We start from the raw sequence: 16,559 nt of genomic DNA on the forward strand, positions 1-16,559 counted from the left end.
AGTCCTCTTACTTCACTCCTATCATATGTAATGTATGTACTTGCTGGGGATTATCAGCCTCGAAATAATTTTATCTCATTGAAAATGAAGAGCTTAAATGTTTTGTTAAATTACTTGGTCCTGAACTTGGAACTCCTCCCACCCTTTACTGTAACAGTGATCCCCCCAATACTTTTGTTTTCTCTTCTCAGTCCTTCTTGTTCAAAGATTGTTCATAAGTTGAATTGAGGATTTGTAGAGGGCAAATTGCCTATTGATTCAGAGTTAGACGATGACCTACCTGAGATTATTTATAGTCGTTGGATTTTTCCTGTTGATTTCTGAATAAGTTGGTGTATAGCAGTGTATAATATCTGTTTGGTATGATAAATTAAGGTAAGAAGCTGGTGAATTTACAAGCTGACCCGATTAACAGCACGTTATCCCCCTCCCCCAATCTACCCCCTCTCGTTTCCCCCTATTCTGTGGGACAGATTGACTGGAAGCTCTCTGGAAGAGGAAGTGAAGAAGTGCCTGAAGGTTATTGATTAGGTGGGTCTGTGCAGTATTGATGACCTAGATTCACTGCTGGTCTACAGATAAGAGATTGTACCACTGACACGGAAGGTCACCGGCCTGTCCTCAGTTTAACCCAGCATCAGATCTAGTCGACCATGCCTCAATGATCCAGTCAGCTTTATAAAAATTGAGAGTGAATTCTGCCAGAACTTGAGAACCCCTGAGTGCCTTCAGTCACATATTCCTGTCAAAGAAATCTCACGTCAAAGTCGGGCTACGTATTGATTTTGTGAAACTCCATTTGTGTCATGCACCTTAAAAGGATATGGCTCCTTTTTGTGTAGTGACGTAGTAGTCGTGATATAAATAAATGGATGTGTAAATTTTCCCACTATTAACATTCCGCTCTGTCAAGACGAAACACCGGTGAGAGATGACAGACATAGAGCAGGATAATGGTAGGGTCCCTTTCTTTCTGTTTAGTGGAGAACATACTTAGATAAAGCAGGAATATTGTAGGATTATTGAATTCAGATCTGTTAAGTTGGGAAACCACCATGGCATTCATGTTTCATGGGAATAATACCGGTGGTAATCAATTATTGTTTTGTCTTCTATCTTTTTAATCTTCGATTTCAATATTGTGATATTTTTGATGATAAATTATATTGTGGTAGTGATCCCATTAATTAAAGAAATTGGTAACCCATGTGTTTATACAGTGTAATACTACAAAACATCCAAGTGTCTACTTAGATAAATGCTTTATGCAGAGAAAACAGTTCAAGGGACTTTAAAAAATTGTATAAAAATGTCTTACATGCTATAGCCTTTATGTTATAATATTCTGTGTCAATAATAATATAATATTCAAATGTCATTTGATTTCATTTTGACTGTATGCCAACATGGTGATGTTAATGAACTGAATTGAGTTGAATCGAAATTTAAAGGAAGTCATTTTACTTTTTACTGCTGATGAATCGAATGGAAAAAACAAAGGCAGAATAGAATTAAACTTAACTAAGACACTGACTGATCAACAAGTGGGGGGCATTTTATCCTGTTTGAATTGTTGTGAGTAATGTATGTCAGATTTATAGTTTACTGGTACAGGCTACCTGCTGACCTAAATACAATATAGTGACCTAGTTATGTCTTGTTTATATATTCATCCAGTGTTTTACTTACCTATGAACCCTGTGAACTTATTATCCATATGTGATCATGTCATTGACTTCAAATCAAGCTTATCTTGTATGTAAATGAGTCAAACCATAAGCAGAGCACACATTACTGATACAGTTACTAGATCAGTGCTAACTGTGTGATAACTTTTGGTGACTCCTGTAGGTTGGTTGTACCACATCACAGAACAGCTCGGGGACAAGAATCGGAGGGAGGGGCTGGCCGTCCACTATCTGAAGGAGTCCTTGGCCTCTGACAACTCCAACGGACAGACCTGGTATCTCCTCGGAAGGTGGGTCTTACAGTCTCTGTTATCATCCTCACAGTCACTGGTGGAGGGGGGGGGGGGGTACTGTAGTTGATTTGTTTATTTAATTTACCATTAGTAAAACTACTGACTGGAGGGGGGGGGGGGGTACTGTAGTAGATTTGTTTTTCTAATTTACATTTATTTCAAAAACTACTCGACGGGGAGGTAGGTACTACATTTTTATTGTTGTTGACATTATCATAACACCTAGGAGTCTGGGGAGGGGGGTGTTGTTTGGGCTAGTGGTTACTATAATTAGAACCACCGGGGAGGGGGGTGTTGTTCGGACTAGTGGTTACTATAATTAGAACCACTGGGGAGGGGGGTGTTGTAGTTGATTTTGTCTGATGGTCACCATTATCACTAAACACCGCTCTGTGTTGTGGCTACCATTACCCAATCACTGCAGCCTAAATCCCTTATGTAAAAAATGGTTTGCTTCTTGATGACTTTTTGTCTAGACGAAGGTGTTAATCAACATGTTGTTTTCTCTCGAGCCATCTGAGGTGTGAATAATAATGCAGTCTCTCTAATACAGTCGGTTTTACAGTCTATAGACAGTTATAATGACCAGGTTTTAACTATTAAACCAATAATCCAATATAACCTGAGGATAAACCTGAAAAAAACCCAAACGGTAACACTTCAGAATGCGAACATTTTTGCTGATGTTGTGAATATTATAGCCAGTCTTGTTTTGATTGACAGGTGTTTCTCTACTCTGGGAAAAGTTCATGATGCCTTCGTGTCTTACCGGAATTCCATTGACAAATCCGAAGCCAGTGCTGACACCTGGTGCTCTATAGGGTACGTCCACGTCCACGTAAAGCTGTAGCCACACTGATAATGATTATTACTGCTTGTAGGTCAATGGTATTAAAAAAAGAAATAGCAATCAAGCTGACATTGCTGGAGTGTAAACATCCTATTTAAATGAAGTTAATTAAGGTTAAAAAAAACCCAACAATTCATAAAATGCATTGCAGCTACTGGTAGGTATTTTGACCATTAATTCTGAATAATATTTTCTGAGTTAGATTTAGCTGTATATTATTATATTTTCTTTCCAATATAAAGGTGTTGTATTAACTGGTCTGTTAATGTACTGTATAACTGTTATGAAATGTTTTATTCTGTCGTAGAGTACAATAATATAATGTTTTCTTGTGTTGTACTGTTATATAATGTTGTGTTCCATTGTAGAGTACTGTACCAGCAACAGAACCAGCCTATGGATGCGCTTCAGGCCTATATCTGCGCCGTACAGTTGGACAAGACTCACACCGCTGCCTGGACTGACTTAGGAATTCTCTACGAGAACTGCGAACAGCCAAAAGACGCCCTGACCTGCTACATCAATGCGACACGTAACAAAGGTAAGAGGAAGGGAAGCCATTCTCTGTCAGATCTCTCAATCCTACAGCAGTCCTTCATCACCTCCATCAGCCTTTGAAGTTGCTATCCCAAAGTGCTGAGCTTGCAATGAATTTACTGATCACTATTGATTTTTGTTCATTTAATACTGATCCCTTTTTTCTGACAGCTATTGAGAGAAATGATGAAAGGTTATTTAGAAAATTACCAGTATTATAGACTTTACCGTTTTCATAAAATAAAAATTATATACTTTTAGAAAACTATGAGTAAAAGAAAAAAAGAGAGTAATCGATGAATGTTTTTTAATACAGGAGGAATCAGTTCAAGTCTGACCACAAAAATCAAGTACCTCCAGCAACATTCAGACAGTGTTGCTGTCCAGCACCTTCAGAGCAAGTGAGTGCAACATTTGACCTAAATAATCACTAAGCAGGAAGTGCTGTTCAAACAGGATGTAAAAGTCCAATGTTTAACAAAAGTTGGATAGGTACAACAGGATGTTAAAGTCTCAGTTCTTAGAGCAGTGTGTGGGTAGAACAGGATGTGATAGAAGAAACAGGATGTAAAGACTGCAGCGTTTGTTTTGTATAGAGATTATCGGGCTCAGCAGATTAATTGAATTAAAGAGAGTAAAGAAAATTAGTAAAGCAAATGGATAGGCTTGAGATTATTGCACGTAATTAGAATGCACAACAGGATAATTGACATTTTACAGTGTATCAGATAGAATTAAATATGAAAAAATGTGAAACTTGTGATCAATAATTTAAATGCTTCCCTATACTACAGATAATTTTGAAACTGTTGGTGTATAGATGGAATCAACAAGGAGTATTGAATTTTTGTTTTGTTTATAGGCAGAAGAAGTTACCGAGCATCGAGGAAGCTTGGGCCCTCCCGATTCCTGCTGAGCTGACCTCACGACAGGGAACTATCTCACAGGTATGCAATGTCACATTCATAGCACGGTCAGATACCCCCACCCTCCATACTGGCCCCGGTGTCACCAACTCTCCTCAAGTCAATACTCAGCCTCATGTCTGAGAGTTCACTCTAAATTTATGCACTTTTCTTTTAAAGATTTGGGTTAGAACCAAATTGAGTGATTTGAAAGTTTCAGTGACAGTGAGGTCTGGGGCCATAAAATTTAGACAAATTCACTTTTGATCTAACCTCATTATTCCACTATATATTCCTTTAGTAAAAGTGAGATTGAGATCAGTGAGCTTATATAAGTGTAATGGTTGTGGGGGAGGATTTGGTTTACTTAGAAATCTGTTTATGGCCATGATAACATGCACAATCAAGAACTTGCTAATCATATAATCTGAATGTTTATCTATCTTCCAGCACCCAATGGGAAAGAATGCCATGCTCCATTCTCAGCCAATGGGAGTTCAGCAAACTACTTTGGCACCGGGCAGTGCTGGAGTCATGCTTCCAGATGACCCCCTGAACAAGAAGAAGGCTCTCAAAAGGGTAAATTTCTATCTTTGATTGTTAATAAATTGATAATAAAATATATCTGAAAAAAATTAGAATGGACCTTATCATTTTATACATTGATGTTTTACAGCCCTCCTCTGAGCCCCTGGAGTTACCTGCCCCTCCCCCTCTGTCTCCACAACAGCTGCAGCTTCTCCATCAACTACAGCAAAATGAAGTAAGGGAGTTAACTGTAGGAAATTCCTGTATTGTTTTTACTCTTTAGCTTCTTGTTGTTGTGATTAGTTTCTGTGTTTTGAGTTATGCTTAATGTGCGTTCCTGGTTGTTTTACCCAGGCTAGCCTGAGTCCCACCCAGAGACAGCAGCTGCAGGGTCTGCACCACCAGATGATGAGGTACCAGCAGTACCAGATAAAGGTCCACCAACAGCGGGCCGCAGAACAAGGTCAGAGGTCAGCAGACATGCTCAATGGCATGCCCCTGCCCACACCCATCACATCATCAGGACTTTTACCTCATGCCAACATTCCAGATAATGCCACTCAATCTCAGGGAGACACAGGAACCCCTCTGGCTTCTTCAGTCCCGTCCGAGAGCTCCTCGGAGGCTGGTCTACCCAAGGATCTCCAGAAGTTTGTCACTGATCATTTAAACGAGACTGACTTGTCTGCATTGTTGAACTCGTCTAGACATGATCTAGCTACCTCGATTGCAGAAGACCTGCTGGCACAGTTTACACAGAGCCAGAGCACTAGTGTAAAGAAAGAGCCATCTGCATTAAATTCTCAACAATCATCTGAATCTAGTCAACAAGAAAACACACCCATCTCTCACGACTCTGTGAAAAACCCTAGTCCCGGTAAACATTCCTCAGGCTCCCCCAGGGAGCCGCGAATTGACCCCACTCAGGTGGAGTACAGAGTGAAATGTGACAGCGATACGAAGCTTGTGATATCCCGTAATGTCCCCCGAAGTCACTCCCCTCCCCCCGCACCCTTCAACATCTCAATCAACATGAAGGGCAGGGAGGTCCTGGCCGCTTGTAAGGGATATGGTGAGTAAATGAAAATACCATGTAAAAATCCTCTACCTTTTATTATTTACACACCTTATTTTCTATCATATATCTCAGAGTATAAGTGTTTGAGACATTTTAGAAATTTGAAATGTTAGAATGAAAAAATTTGTATTTTCATAGAAAATTTCTTTTGCATTTTCAGGGAAAGGAGGAATAACAACCAGTATGCTGGGAGACAGGTGCCCTCCCAGGCCCCCCTCCCCTCCTTACCCCCTTCCCAAGGACAGTCTGAACCCCCCTACACCAAGTGTTTATGTAAGTCACAGATGAAGTCAGCAGTTTTATCATTGCTGTGCAATACTTTTGTCTCATAATGTTTCTATCTATGTTTCTGTCTGTTAATTTTTGACAATTTTTTTTTTTCAGCTCGAAACCAAAAAAGATGCTTTTTCCATAGAACTTCAGCAGTACTGTTACTCTCAGCCGGTGGTGGTGATTAGGGGACTTGCTGGAGCCCTCAAATTAGGTACAGTTGTTTAACAAATGTCATGTTATGTCCTCTTCATTGCAGGTGAAAGGGAAGTAAGTCTTAGTGTGATTTGTATTATATTCACAGATCTCGGGTTGTTTTCCACAAAGAGTTTAGTAGAGGCCAATGCTGACCATGCTGTAGAAGTTCGCACTCAGGTAAATTAGAAAATGTTTAAGACCACCAGAAAAAGAAAATTTCTCATGCATTCCATACCTGTGGAATCATTTTGTATGAAAAGTGATTGGAAACTTTGAATTAAGAAATGCTTTTTCTCTACTTAGAAAAAATGTTAGAATTACTTTGGCATAGTTTTGAAATCAGAAGTAAAAAGTTAATTATGGACTAGGGTTGACAAGATGAATAAAGTGAGATGTTGTTTACAGAGACAACAAGCTCCGGACGAAAACCGTGATTTGTACGGGAACCGACTGTGGCGCTGTGACAGCAGCCGGGGACGAACGACCATCGCTAGATATGCCCAGTATCAGGCTTCCTCCTTCCAGGAGTCCCTCAGGGTGAGTAGTCCTACCCCTCGTAACTCTTACAGGGGTCACACCTATCTATGAACTCTTTACTGATACATTGTTACTTCACATAAAGCATTCATTGGTTCATTATTTGACAGGAGGAGAATGAGAAAGCTAAAGGCCTACACAAAGACTCAGACAGTGACTCCAACTCATCCTCAGGAGCCAAGGGGTGAGTCTCTCAATACACCAGTAGTAGTGTGATGCCTGGTCATTAATATCATTGGACAGAACAAATGTTTAAACTGTCTGTTCCTAAGATAAGGATCTTTGGATGCCATTAGGCAAAGCTGTAGGAAATGTAAGGTGTTGCTCTTGTAATGAACTGCTGCTTTATGTTGCTATTTGTTATTTTGCAGAAGAAAGAAGAAAACAATCAAATTTGGCACAAATGTAGATTTATCTGATGAGAAGAAGTGGAAGCCCCAGCTGCAGGAACTGACAAAGTTACCAGCATTCACCAAAGTTGTCTCCGCTAGCAATCTCCTCAGTCATGTTGGCAACACTATCCTTGGGATGAACACAGTCCAGCTGTACATGAAGGTCCCAGGGTCAAGGACACCAGGTCAGAGTTCAATCTTTTAAAAGCATTTTGAAAAATCAGATACATTTCAATTTGGTGAAAAAATTCTTATTAGAAATGATAAAATTTAAAATATGAAATGAATGTGATCTGTTTATACTTGTAGGTCACCAAGAAAACAATAACTTTTGTTCTGTGAACATAAACATTGGGCCAGGAGACTGTGAGTGGTTTGCTGTCCCCGAGTCTTACTGGGGAGTCATCCATAACCTCTGTGAAAAGTAAGGGTCAAGGCTCTCAGAGAATCTCCCCTGTCTTTGTTACTGATGAATCATTGTTGCATTATACATGTATATGTTTGAGGGCTGTAGACTGATGATTTACCTGTGTGCTACCTGTGTTGTAGGAACAATGTGAACTACCTGACAGGCTCCTGGTGGCCCATGCTCGAGGACCTGTACGAGGAAGACGTCCCCGTGTACCGCTTCATCCAGAAGCCGGGTGACTTGGTGTGGGTGGGGGCAGGGACTGTGCACTGGGTCCAAGCCATTGTGAGTGAATGAAATATTTCCAATTGGACTGTTTCACAATAACTGGTACTGCTCATTTGCAGGGCAGAATGATAACTGGTAGTTTTCTCTAAATATGACATATCAGTGATTATTTTTAAAATGTCATTTGATTATTTACTACTGTAAAAGTGCTTATTTATGCTGATGGTTAAGTATGTGTTTTCTATGGTCAAACAATACGAATGGGAACTAAATCGGGGATGCATGATTTGCCACACTAAAGTTTTAAATTTATTACCATACGCACAGGGGTATTTTTCGCGGTTTCAAGCTTACCATATAAATTTTCCTCATATGTAAGTAACCACTTTTACAGTAACTAAAACTTTTCCAAAGTTTATAAATTAAGCAGGATAGCAGTTATTGTGAAAGAGCTAATCCAAAACCTAATGAAAAAAAAAATAAAGTATAAACTGAAAGTGAATGACTTTTAGAGATGTTGACCATTTTGTGTTTGATAGGGCTGGTGTAACAACATTGCCTGGAATGTGGGGCCTGTCAATGCACGTCAGTTCCAGCTAGCCCTGGAGCGCTATGAATGGAACAAACTACAGAGCTACAAATCTATAGTTCCCATGGTGCACCTGGGTTGGAACATTGCCAGAAATTTGAATGTGTCTGAGCCGAAATTCTTTGAACAAGTGAAGTAAGTACATGAATGCAGAGAGACCTATTCACCAGCATCATTTATGTCTGATATGAAGTTGGGTGAAATTATTTAACTTCATTTTTACATCATTCTGATCCATTAATCATACTCTATTTTTTCTTATTTTAGAATGTACATCTATTTGATTTTCATTTTAAATCCTGAAATTCAATTTAAATTCTCAAAGAGATGGCCTCTATATTCTTATTGTATCTCAATCATTTCAGGTCTTGTTTAATGAGGTCTTTGAGACAAATTCGTTTCACGCTGGATTTTGTGGAAGAATTGGGTTTAGAGGTCAAATGGCATGGTCGAGGTGAAAATGAGGCTGCTCATTACTGCAATGATTGTGAGGTAAGAAACAGTGCGAATTCATTATGTACATAATTTTGTGCCAATAAATATTTTCTACCAAAGATAATTGCTCAAATTGAATTTAAATTTTGCAACAAAGTCTGGCACATTAATTTGTCCTTATACATGTACTGTTTGATTACATAGTCACACATAGAAATGATGGTTGTCATATGGTCACTGAAAAATTGATATTTTCTTGTTCCGCAGGTTGAGGTGTTTGACATTCTATTTGTCCTGGAACAAGACAAGAAGTTCATCGTCCACTGTCAGGACTGTGCGCGTAAGATTCACCCCCGCCTGGAGGGGTTTGTCGTTCTGAAGCAGTACCAGACTGCCCAGCTGTGTGAAATCTTTGACCGCTTCCAGCTGGCCCACCACGTAAGTCCACACTGATCGTCTAAAGGGCAGGGGACTGAAAATCAACCATTGATATTTATTGATATTGATTCATCGATATTTTTATGATAAATATTTAGTGATATTTAAAAATTTCTTCATATTTAGTGATATTTAAAAATTTCTTGATATTTAGTGATATTTAAAAATTTCTTGACGTTCAAGAGAGTCCTTTAATATTTTTTATTATTACCAATATAGACTCGGTCACAAAAATTATTTATCTTGAGCTAGTTTACACCTGGTTAAGTACAAAATACAGTTGTCTGGAATAAAAGTTGGTTTACAGTAGTTAAGTTTTGCTTCGTGTGCTACATTTTTTTGTCTTTTGATAATTTTGTAGTAAAAACAATGGAATGGTATTTTTTTATCAGTGTGCAGTTTGATATTAGGCACAGCTGTGGTTCAAAGATATATTAAGAACATGAATTTTGTTAATGAATCAGAAATACAGCAAAGAATAGGTTTTTTTCCCTTAAAGTGGGATAACTTTTACTAACAAATGAATTTATCTTTAAAATTTCAGGTACCAACCAGTTGAATGTGAATTATTAAGTCGTTCAAAAGAAGACAATTTATTTTTGAACGGACACTTGAAAAAAAAATCCACCAGATTAAAAGGGAGATAACTCAGCCAGTAAGGACAGAATTCCGATTCTATGCAAGCCAAAACACCACCTCTAATAGATCTCAATGGACAAGTCCTGCACTTCACCACAAAGCTGGGATTAACACAATGCTCATTGAAGTGTCTTATTTATACATTGTACATGTTCTATACATTTTGATACCAAAGGTTTATTTAGCAAAAAGCACATATATTTATTTACAAGTGTTTTGCTTAATTTGCCCTTGTATAATATTTAATGTGGACCTTTTCCTTATTTCAAAGGAATTGTCACCATTTTACAAGGGTAAGAAATATCAGGTTCAAACTCCATCACTTGTGAATGTGTCTCATCATCTTAAGGCATTGGGGACAAAAGGTGTCTCATACTTTTTCCCTTCCCATCATGCATTTCCATCGGATGAGCTTCACCATGACTGACCATTTCATTGTGCATTTGTTATAATTACTGTGCCTGAAAGATTGAAAACAGTTTAAAAACAGTTATAAAAGAGAATTTTAAGTTATCCCAATGTACTTATTAATGGGAAAGAAAAGCTTGCATAACAGTTGGGAAGTACATGTATATATAAACCAAGATTTGATTGGCTGACAGAAATGTGATACAAGTGGATTTGTGTACATGTTTCTGATTGGGCAGACACTGATAGACAGTGAGACATTTATGTGATTGTGTGTAAATGATGATGCTTCTGTGACTGTATTTATCTGAATGAAAGAAGCTGATGAATTTAACTCAGGGAAATTGATCACAATCCAACACAGCCCATAGAATGAAGGCTGTGTGTTACATAGAGATGTTCTATTGTTGTTTTGATGTAGAGTTACTTGTATGAGATGATGTATGTAACAGTAAGCGCTTGTATTATACCTGGAAAGTCAACCAGCAATTATAGCTCAATGTTCAATAACTTGTGGGATGTGAATGTTTTCAAATATCATTGTGTAAGCGGAAAACATGACGGAGGAAGACATTCAACCCCTATTCCTGTGTGTATGTGTACTGACATCAAGTTTTTTTTGCCGTTGATTGACGTTGAATTTGTGTGTATCAAATGAGATTTAGATCTGTGTGCTCGGCTTGATGAAGCGCTGATTTAACTGCTGGGTCAGATCACCTTTTTTCTTGAACAAAGGTTTGAGACCTGAAATTTGTGATCTCAATTATGAAGATGTACACTGCATTCAGATTTTCATGACTGCAAAAGATTATGTTGTATTTGCATACGCACATTTTTTTTTTTTACATTGATTAAAGAGATGGTATGCTATAAGATTTGTTTGTTTAGAGTATTTTATATTTAGATATTGTTTTCTCACTCATGTTGCTGTGCATATTTCCCTCCCTCTTTTTAAGTTATAATCATTCACTGTTACAAATCTTAGTGCTGACTCATTAATAGATTTAAAAGATCATGAAGATACATCTTTGATATATATATATGTTTTACCCTTTTTGTAAATAAGTATGAAAGCTAGACTGCATGATTGACTGAATTCTTTTTTTTTTTTATTATTACTTAGAAAAATAGCCACTGGTTAGTTTAACTTTTGTACTCTATTAATTTTACAACACTGCAGTTTTGTGACTGGTGTGGTATTGTAAGAAATGTTAATGATTGTGATTTTCTCTTTCTTGTTAATACTGTGAAGGAAATAGTACGGTAATTTCCTGCCTCGTTTTTATGTTAAGGTCTGCGTATTTCAGCTCTTTGTAGTACTTTCTTAAGCTCAGATTGTAAATATTTTGCAACCTAATTATCTTTTTGTGCTTAAGGTACTGTATAGATGACAAATTAATGTTGAAATCCCTATTCTGATGGTCTGCGCTACCATCTTGTCACATTTACTGGTTTGTATCCTTATTTATTGGAGACTTGGGTTAACGTCAAGTGCTAACCAATGCAATTTCTGTGTCATTTAACTTACCTCATGGAGCCTTTTCTTAAAATTTCCTCTTTTTCTTCATTTGGTGATTTTGAGAGTCTGTAAAAAATATATTTATTGTGTTTCAATAAAACACTATAAAACTTAGGATTGTTTTGTTCTGTAGATATGATAAAAGTTTACAGGGCACAAGCATGGTTATGCTATATGTGATCGTTTTGTTCTGTAGATATGATGAAAGTATATAGGTCACAAGCATGATTACGGGATGTGCGATAATTATGTTCTATAATTGTGATGAATGTTAGTAGGTCACATAAAAAATAAAGTGGTAACTTCCCTGATCCATCAGTCAAATAAGAAAAAGTTTGGTATATCTGAACGACTGATTCTTTCACATAGAACAAGATATGCAGAAATGAAGGACATGCAAGTTTCTGTGACAAAGAACAGTTATACTTGGCTAATGTCCACTCCAGCATGGTAAAGGTTCACACTTGGTGCTATGTAACAAATGAAACTAAGGGATCGTATTGGGAAGATAAATTATTGTACTTGCAGGAGTAGGGGGATATGTAGTTTGATCCAAGGCTTGGGTTTGAAAGCACAAGAGATTTGACCAATACATTTGTGGACAGTAAAATGCTTTCATTGTTAGTTCAAAGACATATAAGGTTGCAACCATTGTAGAAATATTTTTTTATTTACATATTAGTAATCCATATCAGCAGGTAGCAGGAATATTTAAGATTGCCAGAGGGGGTCAAAGGCATATTTTTGGGAAACTTTAATACTATGTTAACTTGAAAAAATTTGATTACTAAATTCAGTACAGGTCCGTGGTACATGTACTTTGAAAAGTATGATAAGCAATGCTGCAATATTTAGAGTTATGAGATTTGAAGACAGATTCAATTGTCTGAGCCAATCAGCGGCACTTAATTGATCGACTGATTTGATCAACTAAAAATCATTCAAATCTAGTGGAGCTCTACTTCCTTGAAGATGGAAAATAGACCATGAAATTGACAATAATCAATTATGTTGCTTTAAATTTTTTTTTTACCAAGAAAAACTTTTGATTTCCAAGCAAGTGTCAGAAGCAGGAGTAATTCGGGAACCAATGCATAACTAGATTCTGAGATAGCTCAGATGATTGGCACTTTGCAAAGGACGATATCAGGAATACAGAGAGATAAAAATTACAGGTCTCTTTACCAAAGCTAATAAACCATCTACATGTATAAGATAAATACGTAAATAGATTTACAAACACAGCTTCCACAAATAATACGGCTATAGGAAAAGGACATGCACTTGTCCTCACAAAGAACTACTTGGTAAATCTATAAAAGTTTTTATTATGCACTAATGATTGTATTTACAGGTATTGTATCTACATAATAATGAAATATGACAGTGGAATAGAAACATCTTTTCCCTGATCCTCTATATCCGGGAAAATACAGTAAATGTTTTGACGACAGTTTGATCACAGGGCTGTGTATTACATTTCTGGAAACAAGCAGGGACATCTCATTCTGCTCACAAGAACATTCAGTGTACTGTAAGTCTCTCCTTAGAATTTAAGTGTCTTCTTAGAACTGCAAGTCTCTCCTCAGAATTCACAACTTGTTCTTAGCTGTCACTATCTCCATCAAAGGAATCTCATCATATTCATATTAACTGGTTCTCAGCTCTTGTTTTCCTCACTGCATTTCATCAGCATCTGCAAACTGGTCCTCATCCATCTGATTTGTGTTTTCTTCATTACCTGCTAAATGATAGTTATGAAAAGGTCAACCTTTAGATTTAGATTTAGTAAATAAGATAAATAATTCCATCCTTTGATGGTATCTTAAACCTTCAAAATTATAAAAAAAAGTCAAATCCATGTTTTATTATAACTGTTGTGATTGACTGACCGTTAGGGCGGTTTTGTCCGTCTCCCTGTCCCTGTCCGTTGAGGAGCAAGTTTTCGAGGTGCTCCAGTGTCCTCTGTCCCTCAGGAGTTAAGTTGTCCTCGCCTTCCATGCCCTCGTAATAATTGGCCTCAAAATCTGAATGAAGAGTTATAAGCACTTATACAGATTCAAAGCAATACTTATGGGGTAATGAAATACATAGAGATATCAACAAATTGGTTTAATAAAACTTAATTTCTCCTTTACAAAACATGATAAATATTGATTTTAAAACATAACAGAAACTGAACATCTTCTAATATACCGGTACAATAGCTGTATTTCTATGTGACATTCTTCACGTTATTTTCTAAATCAACATGACATTCAGAATATTAACTTGGATTACTGTTGACTATTTTTTCATTTAAACAGTGCAAAGAGAGTCCTTTAAAAATGATATTATGGTCAGCTAGAATAAAAAGCTAGAGTTTTTATCATAACTTTAGAAACATAGGAAATAAAGAGTTGGTCTAAAGTATGTTCAGAACTGAATCTCATCTTGGATATATCTATACTGCAATTCCCTCCACCAGTTTAAAGAGAAAATACTCTATATACAAGCAATCTTTTAATCTTTAGGAAGAGAGGTAAACAAAGTCCTACCATCAGCCTCCGAGTCTGTGTCCTGTTCGTCTGGGTGAAGGGCCTGACAGTCGGACATCGAATTAAACATGGCATCCACTGAGACAACAAAATCAAATTACAGTGTCAGAGGACAAACTGATTGTGTGTACAAACATACCACAATACCAGTTGAAAGAAAACTCAAAGAACATATTATGATTGCTTTTATATATTCATAGTTGAAGGACCTTTTCTTTATAAGAAAAAACCAAGTCATTAGAATTTAGATGAAATAATGTAAAAATCAAAGAAAAATAATTTTACAATGGATTCTGCTTTTATTGCAATGTACTTACAAGCTCCCTTGTCAGCGGGGACAAATCTGACTTCTGTAGTGGCAGTATCCCCCTCAAAAGGCCCCACTACTTCATCTTCATCATCTGAGGATTTCTGTCGGGGGTCTGCATCATCTACAAAAATTAATGCAGTGTCATATTACATCCTTTACAGAACAGCCGTAGAAACTTACAGTGCTGAAATCTACATGCTCCGTTTATCGATTGGTTGAAACCTAGAGCGTCCTAAGAAAAATCATAGACTGCACGAAATAATCATGATGTAAGACTCAAATTCCCATAGGAGACGATTTGGCTGTTTGTTTTAGCTAACCTTCTTATGTACATGAACAGTAATTTATTAAATTTCACTTACATTTTACAGTCAATTTAATAATGTGTTAAAAGAAAGATGTAAATATAAACAATAAAATGTTTTCATTGATAATTCATGCGGGTTATGAAGGTAGTGATCATTGCAGAAAAAATTTACATAACCCTCTTTAGCTACAAAACATCTCATGACATAAGAATCTAAGCTCTCCCACAGAGACATGAATGTGCTTCCGTGATGTTATCATAAATTTATAGATGTAAATCTAGGCCACAGTTATTGTGCGACCACTATCATGTATCATTTCTTGGCAAGCTTACCTGAGAGTTTCCCATCCACCATTAGAAAAAGACACTCATGTGGGAATGCATTAAGGTCTCTTGAGACGGCATGGAGGCTGATGGAGGGATACTGCAGGGAGAACCCTTGTCCACTGCTGTTTCTCCAAGTTACCACACTGAAATCATCAAATTATGATATACTGCAAGACTCGGATTAACTAAAATATTAGAGCTATGCCTTATTACAAGATTAAAAAAAATCACAATCAAGATTAGAATATTGGTAAACCACTTGGACATACAAAATTTCCTCTTGAATGAAATTTTCGCTGAAACTTTAGACTAGACTTGGAGGTTACAAGGAACTGATCTAAGATCTGATGAAGATGCTATACTAATGTTATTGATAGTCCCAGTATTGTTGGCAAGCAAATCTGAGGATTACTCTTTTTAGCTCTAAACAATCATCTATTAAGTTTAATCAAGGTTTGATTAAATGATTCCTTTATATATTGTGATTTGATTCGTTTCGTTAGGTATATTTAGCTGTTTAGTTTATAAAAAGTTAAAACCCTGATCTAGGTGAAACGCCAGGTTTTTAAAGAGTTCCAGCTTCTTAACGGTCAATCAAATATTATAATTCCATTATTAAAATTAGGTAATTAAGCAACACCGGTTTGTGTCTGGGATTTCTCATCTTAGAAAAGGTTAGCACTCTTAATTTGACACCAATCATAAATAGAAAGTAAGCATGGAAGAAATCTAAAAATAATTCCATACAAATAAATACACACTTGTTGTATAGGCCTATATTATACATTTTAAATACTCCTTTTCGTTTAGTTGTCACATTTATTTTAATTTTACAAAAAATTAAGAAAATTCGGGTTACACATACAGCATAATGACTTACTTGTCTGTTATGTACAAAGACCCGTTCCCTTGACTGTCATCCTCCACATAAGCGACTGTTTCGTCTTGTACATGTCTCACCCCTTCCGTTGGAACGTCAAGAGCTGTCAACAACATTTTTCGGTTAGTTTCCTCAGTCAAAACACATGGCATTTTCCCTCATCGTTTACCTCACGTTTGGGGAATCACCTAATTTTTAGCCAATCAAATCCTTTCTTTGCAACAAAGCGGATTAATATCTTTACTCTTAAAAAAGGT

General features: G+C 36.9%; 2 protein-coding genes across 7 annotated transcripts in view; one reads left to right on the forward strand and one right to left on the reverse strand.

Annotated features, from left to right (window-relative positions):
* Window positions 1–12,056, forward strand: part of LOC128180895 (lysine-specific demethylase 6A-like) — a 37,185-nt gene extending 25,129 nt beyond the window's left edge. For 4 of the 5 annotated variants that reach the window (XM_052849078.1, XM_052849080.1, XM_052849079.1 and 1 more), the window contains 20 exons: window positions 1,852–1,978; window positions 2,705–2,803; window positions 3,200–3,372; window positions 3,685–3,769; window positions 4,231–4,315; window positions 4,724–4,852; window positions 4,950–5,036; window positions 5,156–5,873; window positions 6,040–6,152; window positions 6,264–6,363; window positions 6,454–6,524; window positions 6,753–6,884; window positions 6,995–7,068; window positions 7,256–7,461; window positions 7,586–7,700; window positions 7,826–7,970; window positions 8,453–8,637; window positions 8,868–8,994; window positions 9,205–9,375; window positions 9,920–12,056. In XM_052849078.1, coding sequence (XP_052705038.1) covers window positions 1,852–1,978; window positions 2,705–2,803; window positions 3,200–3,372; window positions 3,685–3,769; window positions 4,231–4,315; window positions 4,724–4,852; window positions 4,950–5,036; window positions 5,156–5,873; window positions 6,040–6,152; window positions 6,264–6,363; window positions 6,454–6,524; window positions 6,753–6,884; window positions 6,995–7,068; window positions 7,256–7,461; window positions 7,586–7,700; window positions 7,826–7,970; window positions 8,453–8,637; window positions 8,868–8,994; window positions 9,205–9,375; window positions 9,920–9,934 — 2,957 coding nt within the window. In that variant the 3' untranslated portion in view covers window positions 9,935–12,056. Of the gene's footprint in view, window positions 1–54; window positions 957–1,851; window positions 1,979–2,704; window positions 2,804–3,199; window positions 3,373–3,684; window positions 3,770–4,230; window positions 4,316–4,723; window positions 4,853–4,949; window positions 5,037–5,155; window positions 5,874–6,039; window positions 6,153–6,263; window positions 6,364–6,453; window positions 6,525–6,752; window positions 6,885–6,994; window positions 7,069–7,255; window positions 7,462–7,585; window positions 7,701–7,825; window positions 7,971–8,452; window positions 8,638–8,867; window positions 8,995–9,204; window positions 9,376–9,919 lie in introns of those variants that run through there. The other variant, XM_052849082.1, reaches the window with a different exon arrangement.
* A 1,193-nt stretch (window positions 12,057–13,249) lies between these two features.
* On the reverse strand, window positions 13,250–16,496 carry LOC128180900 (methylosome subunit pICln-like). 2 transcript variants are annotated; one of them, XM_052849090.1, is made up of 6 exons: window positions 16,303–16,496; window positions 15,429–15,565; window positions 14,796–14,909; window positions 14,479–14,556; window positions 13,834–13,968; window positions 13,250–13,682 (listed from the first exon to the last, which is right to left on the reverse strand). In XM_052849090.1, exons 1-6 carry the CDS (start codon window positions 16,452–16,454, stop codon window positions 13,618–13,620), a joined length of 681 nt encoding a protein of 226 aa, XP_052705050.1. In that variant the 5' UTR covers window positions 16,455–16,496; the 3' UTR covers window positions 13,250–13,617. The 2 variants fall into 2 exon arrangements, with proteins under 2 accessions (XP_052705050.1, XP_052705049.1); XM_052849089.1 differs by having other exon boundaries at window positions 13,250–13,685.
* Between the last annotated feature and the right edge of the window lie 63 nt (window positions 16,497–16,559).

This window comes from Crassostrea angulata, chromosome 4 (genome assembly GCF_025612915.1).
Source record: "Crassostrea angulata isolate pt1a10 chromosome 4, ASM2561291v2, whole genome shotgun sequence".
In the NCBI taxonomy this organism is placed as follows: domain Eukaryota; kingdom Metazoa; phylum Mollusca; class Bivalvia; order Ostreida; family Ostreidae; genus Magallana; species Magallana angulata.